At 45.5% G+C, this 16,560-nt stretch overlaps 1 protein-coding gene across 4 annotated transcripts in view; it reads left to right on the forward strand.

The window, feature by feature from the left end:
- GALNT13 (polypeptide N-acetylgalactosaminyltransferase 13) overlaps nucleotides 1-16,560 on the forward strand; it is a 111,630-nt gene extending 95,070 nt beyond the window's left edge. For all 4 annotated transcript variants that reach the window (XM_084523919.1, XM_084523918.1, XM_084523921.1 and 1 more), the window contains exons 12-13: nucleotides 5,810-5,944; nucleotides 15,673-16,560. In XM_084523919.1, the coding sequence (XP_084380045.1) occupies nucleotides 5,810-5,944; nucleotides 15,673-15,813 (276 nt within the window). In that variant the 3' untranslated portion in view covers nucleotides 15,814-16,560. The remainder of the gene's footprint in view (nucleotides 1-5,809; nucleotides 5,945-15,672) is intronic.

The following is a 16,560-nucleotide window of genomic DNA, read 5'->3' on the forward strand; positions in this document are numbered from 1 at the left end:
TGGCCATGAAAAACACGGAAACGCAGCAGTCATACTTCACATTTTTAGTTGGATAATTTATCAGTGGCTGCAGCCATTCAGCAGCGCACCTAACAGCACTCCGGGCATGAGTAAAACCGAGCAAAGCACTGAGCTCGGTGACAACTGGGCGCCCCTTGGTGCTGCTGGCAGTGCTCTGCAGCGGGTCCCAAACCGGCCACCTGCAGCCTGGCCGTACAGGGAGCACTGCATGCGTAAACACAGCGCCCGTTAGAGGTTTCACGAGTGTAGTGCTTTGATTTTACTTCATATCTTAAATAAATGCTAGGTTTCTTAAATGATTACCTGAAGGTAGCTTAGCCAGCCGTTCTTCGCTTTTTCTGCCTTTCTCACCTTTGGCAATCTCCTGTTTTCCCTGATTTTGATCTATGTGTAGCTTCTCGTCCTCTAAACAAAACCATCATGAGCAAAACTAATTATTTCTGATATTTGGCTAGTCCGTTTTGCTGATAGATGATTTCCCTTGCAGACTTTACATCATTCTTATGTACTGACGTTATAAACCTCTGGGCAGGAACTGTCTGACACCGTGGATTTGCTCAGGGTGCAGCACAGCGGAGCTCTCGGTGATCTCCAGCACAATCATAATAACTATGATTAACAGGGAACAAAGGAGCAATGCCTGGCTGTTAAATAACAGCATCTTTTGTTTAACGCAGTCAGAATGAGAATAGTGACTTATTTTTAGAGTCTACGTGAAAACTGAATTGCTTCTTCTTTAAATTGGCAGAAATAGTCCCCAGGGAATGGAGGAAAGCTAGCACTGGATGTATAAATCGCAGCAGTGAAGCCTGGGTAGCTAAGGTGCAGGAGAGGAGCGCTGGCTGTACCTGCTAGGAAGCGGGAATTCGGGGGGATGCTGCTTGGGAGGAAGGGGAAGAGATGCCTCAGAAAGGCTTTGAGAAATGCTTTGCACGAACAGCTTGTGTTCCGATGTGTAGGGAGCCATCCATTATGAAGTGACAGCAGCCTGAGAAACAAAACCAGGCCAACAAAGCAAACAAGCCAGCCACAGCCCTGCCACCCCCGTGGAGCCAAAAGTCAGCTTTTGTTGCGGTTTTTGTGCAAACTGCTGAATGCACTTGAAACCCCCGTGCAGTAACAGCGGTTAGGAAAGGACAAAAGATTGCCTTGTGGAGGACAAAGGGCTCGGTATGGGGAAGCTGTGTTTGCTGCTCGCACAAAGGGGTGATTCCACGTGTGTTTTCCCAGTGCCATCTTCTGAATGTGACAAAAAGGCAGTTTCTTAGCAACCTGGGAAGCTGTTTCCTGCGGCACAGCTCTGCTGTGGCTGTCCCTGTCTCCAGCAGGCGCTGGCAGCCAGCACTCTTTTCTGCGATTTTGTTCATTCTTTCATGCTCGGACCATTTAATGGAGCTGCAAGTACTGATTTCAGGCTATGATAGCTGGTGGTAAATACAGTGTTGTCTTGGTCTGTGGGCCCGAGCACCAGGATAAATGAATTCTTGGCAGTGGTGGCTGGAGGCAGAGGGAGCAGCGGAATAATTTTTGTATGAGCTTTCCCACGCGAGCAAGGCAATTCTGGCTTGGCAGTGTTGATGCCACCGACTGCTGCAGGTGACTGTCTGTGGGACGAGATGAGTTGCTTTCATGCCACCGAGGATCATCACCTAACCTGCTTTTTAGGGATAAAAGTTGTCACTACTTCCAAGTGTAGGAGCAGCCCCACAGACAGCAGGGAGCTGTTCTGGTGCCCTGAGCTGGGCACGCATGCAGACAGCGCCTGTAGGTTAGGTTTATACCTCCCTGGTGGGACATGCTGCCTGGGCAGGTTGTTTTGGTGGTTGTTCAGATATCAGGTGCCATTAAGGTACCAAAACCTAAAGCCTGCTGCTTACATCATCTGGAATTAAAATAGGGCCGGACCCATCCAGTCCCAAAGCCTCCAGAGGATGGGCTGGCTCGCTGCAGAAGGGCTTCTCTGCTGAGCAGCAGCGTGCCCTGCACACCCACGGCACCTCCGTGGAAGGCTGGGCTCATGGCAAGGAGCTCTCCTGTTTCACCCTGCAATGTGTTGTGTGAAATACACTATTTAATTAGCGGTAAGATGCGACGTATTGTTCCTCAGCCGCTATTTTTACACGGTGGCATTAATATAATTATATCTATAATTAATATGGATGTTAGTAAAATGGTGGCCTGATAATTTTACATTGTCTTAATTAGCATTCATTTTTCTTTCTGAAGACTGCATGTTTTGCAAATCCATCTTCTGTAATTGTTAATTCAGACATCGCTTATACTTTCAAAAGATATAATGGAGCAGTGTATTGCAATTATCAAAGAAGAGAGGAAAAAGAAAGAGGCAAATGGAAATACATTACAAAATCCAAGTATTTGCTTTCCATAAAGCACAGAAGAAAACATCTGCTATGTCTCTGAGGCTAGAAGAAAGTGTCTGATGCAAATATGTTTACTGTATAAAAACACAACACAAATAAGTTGAAAATTAAAGTAGAAGTTGCTTCAGGATAAATGCTGCTGGATAAATCTCTTAATAATTAGCATAGTAAAAGATAAACTATCTGCACAGTGTGTGCGTGGAAGTACATGAGAGATTCCTGCGACCAAATTCTGCTATTTCAACTGAAAAATACTTTGTGCTGCAAATGTTATCAATGATTTTCAGATTAATAGAAAACTTGGCCATTTTTTTTGTTCCCCTTAGAACACGACAGCAAGCAAATAATTCTGGCATTTTACTATTGAGTAAGGTTTTTGGTTGAAATTGCTTAAAAGAACAAACAAAGCCCCCCAAAATGCTTCTTGTGTTGGATATTGATTATGGTAACATGGGAGCCGAACAGCTGCTTCAGATTAATGGTTGCTTTAACCCAGGGCTTCAATATTTAAACTACATGACATCTTTCTCTGCCCAGCCTGGTCCTGGGCCAGTTTTGACCAAGGATTATTTGTAAGGATGTGACAGATTGGAGCTGAATGCTGAGCGCTGCATTTGGTAGGAGTAGCACCACGGGAAAAGCAGGGAATGTTTTACTTAGAAATGAGGTATGTCTAGGGGGATACATCTCTCTCCCAACATGCAGGTATATATTTTTCAATAGATGCAGATATTGCAGACTAATAGGAGCACCAATAGCATTTTTGTCCTAACTTAGGTTACTTATTAATGTATCTCAAATTACCATTTCTTGACTTCTGTGCTTATTATTCGGAAAATAATAATAATTCAAAACAATGTACTGAAGGTGGAGTTTCTGAGGTCATGAAGAATGATTGAAGAAAGTTGCTTTTGATGTTACTGTGTTTTATTCTGAGAAGAATTTTCAGGTGATGGTGTAAATGAGAAGTTCACGAACAGATAAGTATTTCTTTCCCAAACCTTCAGATGTTGCTGTTGGTCCCGAACATGGACTGCTCTTGTACCTCTTTCAAAGAAACCTTTTCAAAATGATACTAGTGTCTCTTCCCTGGTTAGCCCTCAGCTACAAGTTTTCTTTCCTAAATACTTCTGGGAGGTAAAAAAATGAGATGTGTAGTACATGTACTTAGTTCTCTGCATGTCGGCAAGCGCTGACAAAGCTGATGTTTGCAAAAAGAGGAGAAGTCATATGATATTTTTAAAGGCCATGGAATTGCTTTTGTACACAGAAAATGGAGGGAAGGGAAATGTGTATTTAAACACTAACACGTGTGAACACTAACTGGCATTTCTGATGTAGACCCAGCTCACCTCCTTCCAAAAGATGCTGTGCTTCAGATTATGATCTCAGCAGAGCACTCATAGCTTGGTATTTAAAAATCTCTTCCCTCTTGAGAAAAGCCTGTCTGAGTATTGGCCTGTGTCCAACGTGTTTTTAAGTGAAAGCAACACTTTGAGAACCTCAGGTTTGATATCAGTGATTTATCGCTGGATGAATAAATGCAAAAGGCAGCTGGTACTTTACTGTACCTGTGGATCCTAGATTTTCATCCAGACAAGTCACTGGTGAGTCGTGAATAAGAAATAATAAAAAATGGAAAGACGGCTGATCCTAGCGGCCCATTGCTTTCCCACCTTCGTCTTGCTGCTGTGAGCCGACAGCTCTGCAGCTTTCTTTGCATGCTTGTTTCGTATTCCGTGATCTAAATGATTTATCTGAACCTCCAACTTCAAAATACTTGCCTCTATTCCCTCGGCTGCTTTATGCAGTAGATAAATTCTACAGGTGATTTAGGGAGAATTATCTTCACTGCCCACCACTGCCAAGTGTCACGTTTCCAAGTGACTCGGAATCCTCCGCCCTCAGCTTCCTGCGCTGAGGTTGTCATTTGCTGCCTGATTGATTCTTATTCCTTGAGTACAATTAATTTTTTTCACCAAAAGTCTCAATGGATAGACACTCCCTGGGGCACTGCAGTGCTCGTGGTTCAGAGTTCAGCCTCGGCTCTTTTAATTAGTCTGCAGGCCTTTTGCAAGAGGAATAGATTTTACAGAAACAGTGAAATTGCCAAGTAATTGTTGTGTATGTCCAGGTGTTGTATTCAGCTGTGTCTTTTACCTCTGTTAATTGAAGCATTGCTGCGCATGTGAGCATTTTGCATAGTGCTGACAACACTGTTTCTCAGCTGTATGTTTCCATACAGGTTTATACTCATCAGAACCTGAATGGGACATCATAATCTTACTATTTGTCATGGTATTTATCAGTCTTATCAGCTGCAGACTTTCTCCTATTTCTCTGCTTGTTTAGGTGCAGAGATGCCTGCTGCAGTGGTGCTGAGGTGCTGGCAGCTCTGGCAGCACAGCAGAGGCAGTTTGTAATGGGGGGGCTGAGACTCTGCTCCCTGGTCTCCTGGTGCTGAGGACGTGGAACAGGGGAAGATAATGTGCTCTTTTGCAAAGGAAAGGATTTTTTGAAGTTTTTGTGCTGTGGCAGCCAGCGTTGTGGTGTTTTTGAGCGGTGGGTTTGGAGCACAGAGATGCTGAGTGTGTGCAGGCCATGCAATTCAATGTAAATACTGGCGGTCCTACCTGCATCCTTCCTTTCCTCCCTCCTCCTTTGGTCTCCACATTTTAGGCCCCCTCCTCACTGTCTCCAAGGGACAGACCTTGCTCCTTGCAGGGCTGGTGAGGAGCACACAGGAGGGATGGCTGCACACCACACGGTGGATTAAAGTTGTCAAGGATCTGCGGTCAAAGTTATTTGGGGCTTCTCCATGGCCACTTGTGTAGGTGTTCTGCCAAACTAGTCTGATAGAATTTTGTTGGCAGATGGTTCTCTCGTGCCTTCATTTATTTCCTGGTTTTATTAAGAGATCTGGTATTTCTGAAAGACTCAGGCACATCGGTCTTTAACATAGATAACCCTTGGTTCCGAAAGTTCAGGTCAGTGCTAGGAGGAGCATTTAGTTTGAGCAGGCTCCGATTCTTCAGATGCTGGGGTCTGCTGGCCAGCAGAGCTGTGAAGCAGGCCATGCTCAAAAATTACATCCTGCTGAAAACTTCTCTGATGAAGTCTTAGCTCTGTTTCTCCTCTGCATCTCCCCAGGAGGCTGAGTGGTTGCTGGCTTTCTGTCTCATCAAATTTCTTTTCCTATACATGATACTCCTTTTCTTATGTACAACAGACTCACCATTAGAGAACCTTGCATGAAACTCATAGGAAATGCAAGACACCACCTCAGTGATGGGAGAAGAAAGTCATTTTTCTTCACCGGAGTAGAAATTTTGCATATTACAAACCAGCAATTATTTAGGACCGTGCTTTGCTGACGCTTTGTCACCTCAGACAATTTCTCTTTCCAGGTATTTTCCTACACGGCTGACAAAGAGATTCGCACGGACGACTTGTGCTTGGACGTGTCGCGGCTGAACGGCCCGGTCACCATGCTCAAGTGCCACCACATGCGGGGGAACCAGCTCTGGGAGTACGACGCCGAGGTACTGGGGCTGCGGGCCTGGGGCCAGCTGGGTTTTTCACAGGAAAACTCGATTTGTCCCTGTGCCCCTGGGATCTCCCGCAGTAGGGCAAACTCAGGAGTGAGAAATAACGCTGTTGACTGACTGGCGTTCACATATTTCCACAACTTTTATCTTCAGAGGGGTGAGAAGGTCAAACTACTCACAGCTTTAGAAAGCTCCTTTCTAGTAGCTGCCACTGCTATGCATCTAATAAAATTAAAGAAACTTTTTTTTTTTTTTAAATATAAATGAACTAGAAAGTGAGATTTTTTTTTTTCTAAGTTACAGTTTCTTGAGTGTGTTTCTTCCATCACTTGAAGATTATTGACTTTGGATTTTTAAATTGTTTAATCATTTTCTGTGTACCAGCCACCTGTTTAGCTGGGCACTGCAGTGGGATGGGACCTGGCTTTCTCTGGGTTTTGAAAGGTAGAGCAGGTGGTAGAAATTTGGTGACTTATGGAGAAACTGCAAAATTAATAGAAAATACATGCGAGCATCTGAGTATTTGATGGTGGAATTAATTATTTTTAAGTGCAACAGGAAACAGCAGATGAAAATGGAAACAAAGTAATTTCAAGTTTTTGCTTTAAAATGTGAATGTGAGTTTTGCACAGTGAGGTTCACACAAAGGTATTAGCATTTTTTTTCCAGATAGGACCTTTCTAACATGTTATATTAAGGAAAAAAGCACACAGGCCTGCCGTTGCATAACCCTGAACTGCCAGGTAGAGAAATGACAATGCTGGTTATCCCCGAGGTGCAATATGCTTTCTAAGGTTTGAGACATTCTTGATTTTAACAGCTGAATTTAAGCCAATCTTCTCTTCAGTAAAGAAGACGATTTTTCTTCTTACACAAAATGCATGACTATTTTGGTAATTTTAAGTGTTTTTGAGGTTGTTCATGCCAGCAATTAACACTGGGGATTTAAGATCATGTAACTTCCTTCGTTTTATTCCTGTCAGCAGATGGTGGTGGATTTTTGCCCAGTGCTAGATCGCTTTAAAGGGAAGTGAGGAAGGCTTGGGCTGGGTCTCGTGCTGACACCCAGCACAAGAATTCACTCCTGCCTGTAGCACAGCAGGATCCCAGTGGTGGGCATGGGTCTCTCTTTCCCAGAGTAACAGCGTCAGTCACCCTAAAATACCGGGTTATCAGACTATTCAGTTGGCCTATTTCAAGTTCATCTCAGAAATACCTTAAAGGATGAATTTGGAATGTTGCACAAACACTGAATTTTTGGCATTTTTTGAATATTGCTGCTTACGTGCTTGAGCTAAGTGAGGCCAGGTCCCCTGGCACAGCACGGGAGGCAAGCTGTGTGCCAGCCCTCGGCCAGGATCCACGGTCCCAGGGAGCGCTCGTGCACCACGTCCACCAACTTCTGCAGGTACCAGGCGTTGGTCGATGGATGGGCACACAGCCCAGGACAAGGTTTCTCACAAAATGCTCCTTCCACTACCACCAGCACAGACAGCAATCTCTCCTGAGAAGGAATTGTACTGCCAGTTGCTTTTCTTTGGGTATTTCGGGCACAAACTACAAAAAATGGATTTCCACAGTGAGCAGTTTTAGCGCTGGCCGCCCAATGCCCGCAGTTAGGCAGCTCTGCTGTTCTGAGCTTAAAAATACCAACTTCGTTTTGGCTTATTTCCATGACAGCAGAGCTAGAAAATACTGCACAGCTAGAACGATACTGCCTTGTAAGTCCATATGGTCTTTTAAGAACTATTTGCAACATTTCTCAGAAACAGCTGCTTTCATTGTTCTGTAGGAAAAGATAGATTTCTTTCAACCCATTTTGCTCTCCTTTACTTTTTAACTCTGGGAACTTGCTATCTTCTTCTCTTAGCTTAATATTATAGACCCTCAGTGGAAAATTTCTCTGTAGCTGTGTAAAAACGACATCGACCGTTAGATGGAGCTCATAAAAAAGAAATACGCTGAGTTTTGTGCTCAGATCTTACGTAAGGTATCTCAGAGGCAGCTGCTTCGCTGCCTCTCCTGGGTATAAACCACAGCCCGCTGCACTGCGTGCCTTCCTATTTGCTTCCAGGAATAGTTCAGCTAACACATAATTTTACCCTGCAAACATTCAGGCTCAGCTTGCAAGCTTGCCCTGCGATGTCGGTGCTGCTTGCACGTGTCGGTGCACGGACAGATGCTGGGTGGTGGTGGCAAGGCACGGGGACCATGGACAGAAGTGAGCCTGAGGAGGGGGCTCGGGGCTGGCTCTGCAGAGCCCCTGGCTGGGGCTGCATTAGGATTGCATTATGTATGTATATTCAGGGAAACAGCTGCACCACGCTGCCTGATCGCTGGTATCCATTCATTTTTTCCAGCCAAATCGCACTCATTTTGACATTTGTGTACTCAGGAGTTGAACTGAGATGATTTCTGGGTGTTGCACCATGGTTCAGGCAGCGGGGATCCCTCCTCCTGCTAAAGGCATGCAGGAGTCAAGACTTGCTGGAAGTACAATGAGACACAAATAGTCATTAAAAGGAGGCATTTCTGATTTTTTTTTTTAATTTACATACTGTTTGATTTGCATACTCTTATTAATTTTTGCATCATAATGTTCTAGTTTATTTTAAACTGTGGTATTTAAATATATATCTATATATAAATCATGAGAAGTAAGGCTTTTCCATGTATTTATTTGTAGCTCAGTAATGCTACGTTTCCCTTGGCTATGCCTAGCAGTTGTACTTTTTCAAAAATAAACAAAGAACCAAGAAGATTTAATGATGGTGATAAGAAAGGGAAATCTCAAACATTTCCTATGCATTTTTGAAGCTTTCAGATTTAGCTTGAAGCAAACTATTCAGAAAACCCCTTCTCTCATTTGGATACCAAAAGTATCCAAACTTGTGCAAAGTGCTTTTAAAACTTAAACAATTTGTACATTTTAATGCGGACTTGGGATGCAGTCATTTGTGGAGACAAAGGCAGTGCTGTGCAGTGGGGGGCACTGGCTCTCGCAGTCCCAGTGCCACGATCTGGTGCTTGGCAGCCTGGGAGCCTCCTCCAGCTCCAGTGCTGGGACCCCTGAACACTTTGTCTGATACAGTGGAAGAAAACAGCCATCAAGCCTCAGTCGGTTTGCAGAATAGAAAATCTCTTGCTGAAAGAGAGGACAAGACCCCCAGTATTCGGGGTGAGAATTGAGGTACGCCGGCAGAGAGAACAGAAATTCGCTGCTGACCCCTACATCATCTTTGCTTTCACGGGTGCAGGATTCACCCCGAGCTTTTCCAGTGCAGCAGGCAGCATGAAGTGAAAGCATAAAGAGAGAGATCCCAAAGGGAATGAAGGAGAATTGAAATGTTCAGAAGTGTAAGGAGTTTGAAGGAAGAGTTCAGGAGATCTGCTCTTGGGAATGAGTCATTGAGCAGCACAGATGGGGAGGCAGCGAGGTTTTCAGAAGTGTCTGATAACTTTAAAAAAAAGTCTGCCCCTGTAAATTGTATTTTGATGGTACAAAAGATCACGATGAAGCATTATCAGTATCTTGTCGTGTATTATCTGCTCTAAATCGGCTGATCACTGCATTTCAGGAAAACTATCAAATGGGAACAAACAGAAAGCATTGAGTTATGTCTTAAAGAGTTATAATTACAGTGGTGTCTTTATGGCTTATATAAATAATGCAGGATTGGATGTCATTTGGAAAAAAAAAAAAAAGACTATTGCTTTTAGATATGTTTTGATTAGCAAAAGTAATTGTGATTGAGGAGGTACTAAATGCTGGCAGATGGCCACAGGATGTCCCTGCAAAAAGGTCATTGAAGAGAAAGGCATGGTTTTAAAAATGGAAAAGATGAGTAGGTTACTTAGCTTGGAGGGGAACATCGTGGTTCCCAGCTGATAGATCTCACCTTGGAGAGAGCAAACATTTAAGGTGGTGTTAGCAGGGATTACCGCCATGTCACATAGCTAGATGAATGGTCAGACAGCTGAACTATTCTTGTGTTTTTCTCAACCAAACAAAACAAACAAAAACACACACCACAAAAATATATTAAAAATTAATTCTGTGAATTTTATACTTAGTAGTTTCTGCCAGGAGAGTGGGAATGCAGAAGCATGTATGGCCCAGTTTGAAAATTTACAGGAGTGCTGAGAGAATTGGGCTTCTTAGTGCAAGTGATGCTTGAATCACAGCATCAGTGAAGATTTTGGGTGAGTGGCTCACAGCTGTGGGAAGGACCAAGGTACAGTGAGTGGTGGGAGCGCAGCAGTATGTGGTCTGGGTGTCAGGTGCAGCTATAAACTATTTTGAACCAAGCTTAAAAGGCAAACTGATTTTCTTTGCAAAGCCCAAAGCCTGCACGAGCCCCGTACAGGGCAGGAGCTGCCTCATTTCTCCTGCAAACTGGCTCTGAACGTTTCAAGCAAGAGTAGTTCACAGCATTTTTAAACTGCAGAGTTTTTTTTTTTTTTGTGAACGTGTTTACATCTTGGCAGGAAATTCATTTTGTTTGATTTTTTTTTTTTTTTTAATCCATTGCCTTCTATTATTGATTTTTAATGCTTTCATTTCCTGCTTCTTCAACAGCCCATTACAATTCCTGGCCCTTTTTCAGGCTGCCTATTTCATTGCCAGGGCGGCTGTATAAATCAGCTCCATCAATGGGATGTGTCAGGTTGGAATTTCTTAGCTTTCAAAGGCTTCCCATCAGCGTGTGTTTTATAACGTATTTGTAATGCGTAAGTGATCCTTGCTTTGGGATGGGGATGGGAGACGAGTAGAAGGTGTGGGAGGTGGAAAGCCCTGCAGAGTACAGCTGCGTCTGTGCTCACGGGGCTGGGGGGTCCTGCGGTGTCTCCCCGCGACATCCAGGCCGATTTTAGTCTGTGCAGCATGGTGAAAGCTTGTGACATATAACATATGCAAATGCTCTTAGGGGGAAAAAAAAAAAAAAAAGTCCCATCTGATAGAAAATACTTTCATTTCTTCTCACATGAATAATGATGTCAGGATTCAATCTTGCATAATTGCTGTTATATTTGTCACTAAACATGACATCTGCGCAAAGCTGTTGAATTTGCATTCCCTGAAAGATGAAGGTCTTCGCAAAAAATGTGTCTTGAGTCACTGAATCCAATTTCCCTTTTTTTTCCCCCTGTCTGTCAGTATGCTGGTAAATGGGAATATAGCTTTGAGGTAAGTTTGGAAACAGCTGCAGCCCTGTGCCAAACCCTAGAGTAGAGCCTCCCTGCCTCTCTCCTCCGGCGGTGCTGCCTACAAGCAGCTCGTGTCGCACCTTTCTGTAGCTAGGCTGCGGGTTGTCTGCGGTGTCAGGCTGCTGCTGTTTGTAGGGAAAACCAGTGTTCAAGTCCAATAACTCAGAAATATTTACTGTCCTGCATCTTCCAACCAAGTACAGGTCCTGTGTCTCTTTTTAAAGTTATGCGACCCATTGGAGCTGGTGTAGTCAGACTGGTTTCTAACATAGCAGCTCATGGCCAATAATTCAAATTTTCCTTGAAACTGCAATCTTAACAGAGAGTGTGAAAGGACTTACTCAGCTCCTTGAAAGTGAGTATGGAAGACATCACAGGTTTTTTATTACCTTCTTAGAAGGTTGTGTTTAATAAAATGAGAAAGAGTGGACAAATGATCTCGTACTTCCATTAGTACAGATATTCCACAGTCAGTGCTCGCTCTGATTACCCAAGCTAACCGTGCTGTCTCATCTACCGGAGCAAACAGTCTGGTCACATTGCCAAAGGAATGCTTAATACTAATTATACACGTGTGAAGAACCTGCTAAATTTAGGCATTAAGTGTAATATAGACATGCAACATAGAGAGATCATCACTTCTAGAAGTAATTTCTGTACCCCTGCTTTCCTTTAAAAATCATAGGCAGAAGTGAGCAGGAAGCAATAACACATAATGAAGGGAAAACAAGCATCGATGTTCGTGCAGGTCACTCAAAGTGACATTGTAAGGACATTTGCTCTTGATATTTTTAGTGGCCTCTTTATATGTGCTTTACTTTCTCCCTTAGTAAAGAAAAAAAACTGAAGCGAGTGGTTCATGCAAAGATAGTTTCAATGAGAGGTCCAGCCCAAGATATCACCTCTGCCCCAGCCTTCTTATGTGAAGGGAAAGTCAGGATTAGAGGCTTGGGGGCAGGATTCAGAAGCTGGCCCCATGGGCTTTCACAGTGCCCTTTGACAGCAGTGTTCACAGGCAGTCACCATCCGTCAGCCCCCCGTGAGTGCTGCTTCTAGATTTAGCTGCTTCGCTGCTACGGACATCCAGTCAGTCTGCTGCTGCCCCCCTTGCTCTCGTCCTCGTGTTTGCTGGTTGTGCTCACCTTGACCACCTTTCTGTCACGCAGACCCACACATTCCTGCACATAATCACCCAGTCGTGCCTGACGCTCAGCAGGATAGAGGATGGCACCCACGGCCCCACCGTGGAGGCTTGCAACGGGAGCCCCTTGCAAACCTGGATGCTAAGGAACTACACAAGGCTCGAAGTCTTTAGAAACATTTTCTACAGCCCCACTGACTATTTCCTTTAACAACCCGTTGGAGGTTGGTATCCAAACACAACATCTAATGCAAATATATCCAAGCATAACATGTACATCAAATATAACATCTGGTGATTTAAACTATTTGCAGAAGAATGCTTTTCCATCTTCTGCCTATTTAATTCAACTGAATTCTGTTCTTGTTTCCAGAGATATGTGTATGTGTATATATAATAGTGTATACATTTAGTGTTAGTTATTAATTATAACTGCTTTTAGATTATTTTAGCAGCCTTGAGCTATCTCCGTGATCTGTGTGTGTGGCCATCATTGTTACTGTTTGCGATAGCTGAGGGTTTGATCCCCATTCCAAGACGTACAAATAATGCCAACTGCATGATATTTCTGAGACACATTCATTTTGAAAATTCCCAATTTTAGGTAACCCTCTTCTAGAGATATTAGTGTTGATCAGCAGACAATTCCAAAACATGAACGAGTCGAGGAGTCAAAATACCATGCCAGCCTCTGGTTTGCTTTCCTGGGTGGTTTTGCTGATGTACACACATCATAACGGGGCGCAGTGGGACAGCACAGCTTCAGAGTGCAGGTGGGGGCTGCTTTTCTCACCTCAAACTATGCTGCCTCCACGTCTGAGTGCATCCCATTGAAACCAGAGTGCGTGTTGCTCTCCTCATGGGCATCTGAACGGCTCTACAGCCAGCTCCGCATCCGTGCATGTGGCCTCATGGTGGAGTAAAATAAGAATTCAGGGCTGGCTTCTGTGAGTATCATACTGCCTAGTAATTAATTGTTTCCCAAGCAAACGAGACCTTTTTTGTAATAGCACAAATAATGATAGAACACAGAAGGAAAAAAAAATATGAGACAGTTGAAAGTCCCAATGATATGGTAGCCTAGCATGAAATTATGCGCTGAATAGAAGGGAACAGCTGATGGAGGCAGCAGCAGCATTTTTAGCCTCGCTTGCGTTTCTGGTTATAGTGGAAAATGATAGCAGTTTAATTGCACTTAAAACAATATAAGTGAAGAATCAGTGATGCTTTGAGCAGTGCTATTTAGTAAACAAGCTACTTCGGTTAGCACTGCTAATTCTTTCCTCTCGTAATTAGAGCAGAATGCCTTATATTCATCACTGGGTGCACGGCAAATGGCCCCTCGATGATTTCTTACGGTGTCTGTAGGCTTTTCTTGGAGAACTGTGTAATAGTTTGCTTTAAACTGACGAGCCAGTCTCTGGGGACGAGCTGGGGAAAGAATATCCATAACAGACATGAAGAGTGTTAATATATGACGTGTCGGTGCAGTAGGAGTGGCAGTGTGGAATTGCACACCGCGACAGCCCAGGTATGTGTGTGGGTAAGAAACCTGCCTCGGCTGGTGGCAGGATGTGTGTGTGCATCGCCCTGCAGTTTGATTGGAACACCAGACGAGGCTTATTATCAGTGAGACTGCATCAGAGCGAGCTGTTTCTGAGCTGACCCCGTGTGCATGACTCGAGGTAGGGGCGCAGTGTCTGTGCTCTCCGAGAGACGGCTCCGACAGCGCCCTGCAGCTCGGGAGAATCAGGCAATGCGATGCAGTGCTACTTCAGGTAGGGTAGTTTGTCCCTTTTTACAAGCCATGGAAGAACGTGGTCCATAAAACCCCGTGGGGCTGCAGAGCTGCTGCAGGACCTGCCACACGTGGGGCAGCATCTCCTTAGCAAGCAGTGCCAAAACTGGGGCAGCTCGGGGCCAGGTCCAGGTGGAGCTGCCGATGGCACCGTGCGAGCTGGGGCTCTGCTGGGGTGGGAGCATGGCTGTGGGCACCGTCCTTGCAGGGCACAACCTTGGTTTTCTGAACCAGGGGCAGCAGCAAGCAGATGGTTGCTGTAGAAGTGTTGAATCCATACTGAGCGTGCAAGACAGGCGGTGGGTGAGCGCGCATCGTGCAGCTGCTGGGCTGTGCAGGGCGTGCTTGGGGAAGCCCTGCTGCGAGCCGTGCCCTGATCTCCAGCACGGGGAGCAGGGGACATGGTGTCCCCATTCCTATGGTGGCAGCATGACACGGGGCATTGCCATGGGGAGCCGGTGAGGCATGTTCGACCACTTCCAGCACGGGGCGAGCATCAGCTCCAGCCCTGCATGGAGCTGTCTGCAGCACTGCTCTCCCCAAGGCTTCTGTGTGGTTTCCACATGTGAATCACACTGCTGTCACAGAGGGGCAGCTGCTGACACACGTATTTGTACAGGTGCATGGGCAAGTCTGCGTGTAATGTGGTTATAAATTTTTTTTTTTTTTTTTTTCTGGAACTGAAGGGCCTTTTAGAAAACAAATGCATTAATAGCAGTAAATGAGTAACTGCAAAGCTTCGTGCCAAAGGTGCCTGAGGTACTGGGATTTTGTGTGCAAAACCCCAGATCAGCCCCAGAACAGGGACGGAGAGAACACCAGCTCCTTGGTTGCCAATGTGCCTGCCCAGTTTTGTCAAAGTCCCCAACTTTACGCTCAGCTTCCCTCGAACTCTTCATGTATGTCCTCCCAGTGCTTTGGAGCAGAACATTGTTTCTGCCAAATAGGTTCAATTTCCTATTGTCCCCTTCTGCCTCTCCCACTGCCCAGAAACATAGTGTCATGTAGAAAAAAATAAATAAACGGAAGGGACAAGTGTCTGAAAGAAAAAAGAATATATTGAAAATGGAAATGTTTTCACCTGTATGCTACTGTTAACATAATTCTAAGCAAATTTAAGTTTGATTTAGTTTTCCATCAGCAATTATTTCTGCACTAGCAGTGCGCTGGCCTGAAATGCGTGCATGTTTGGGTTGTCGGAGCCTAAATCCCTTAACCCAAACCACTGTTGCTTTGAATTAATACTTGCTTGCACTTACTTTTGTATTTTTCTGTTGCATTTATTTGTTTCTGGGGTCAGCAGCGGCACTCAGTCCCCAGGCTTGACCACTCGAGAGAAGGTGAGCGGGGTACCCCTCGGGGCAGCAGGGGGCACGTAGGGGTCTCAGAGCTTTGTGAGTGGTGTAGCGGGGATGGGGCAGGGATGAGTGCTCGTCTCGTGGCTTGTGTAGTGCCTAGAGTAGGACTCGCACAGCTCACAAATCCCTTCTCAGCAGTAATGATGGTGCTGTCGCACCATCAGTAATGAAGTAATGAACAAACAGTAATGAAGGCTCTCGCTCTTCTCTGTTGCAGAAGCTCACCCTGAGGCACGTCAACAGCAACCAGTGTCTGGACGAGCCGTCGGAGGAGGACAAGATGGTGCCCACCATGCGGGAGTGCGCCGGGAGCCGATCCCAGCAGTGGCTGCTGCGCAACATGACCCTGGGCGCCTGACCGGCCCGCCAGGGCTCTCCTCCTCCCCTCCTCCTGGCCAGAACCGAGTCCCCAGGTGGGCTTTCCTGGGGGTGGCGGGCCTCCACGTGCCCCTTTGGAACCCGTGACTGTTCGAAAGAAGCACGTGGGAGCCTGTGAGTGGCGGGACTTGTGGAGTTCTCGACGCAAGCGCGCTCAGAAATGTTGCGAGGGAAACCTTGATGAACCTTTGTCAAAGAGGTGGGGAGGGAGGGTGTCTCCTGTGCGTGTCGGACACCGTGGCACAGTGTAAAATGCCTTACGAAGCTCACTGGCACTGGGAAGGATTCTGTCAGAGGCTTTATGGACTCTGTGTTTGGGCACTGGTCTGGGTTTGCTGTTCAGAGCTCGGTGGAGCGCTGCTCTGGAAGGGCGGCAGGGTCACCGTGCAGAGTGAGTGTTTGGTGCCTGGAAAACGTGGAATCCTGGCACACAGTGCTTGGAAAAGCAGCAAAACTGAGCAAAGAGTGCATCCAGAAACTGAAATTAAGTGAAACAACCGAAGAGACATTGGAACAATGCTAAGGAGGAGTGATGTGACTTGGCAACTCAGCTCGGTGCAAACTGAGATCGCCGCAGTGGGACCACAAATGGCTGGGGCCCCACACCTGGGAAGCTTCAGGGGGCTCTGCTGCCTCAGTGGCAGTAGCAAAAACTGGCCCTCTCAGAGGAAAAAAAAAAAAGGGTGTTTGGCTGAAACCTGCCTGCAGCTGCTACCTTCGAGCATTA

This window comes from Aythya ferina (genome assembly GCF_964211825.1).
Source record: "Aythya ferina genome assembly, chromosome: 6".
NCBI classification, from domain to species: domain Eukaryota; kingdom Metazoa; phylum Chordata; class Aves; order Anseriformes; family Anatidae; genus Aythya; species Aythya ferina.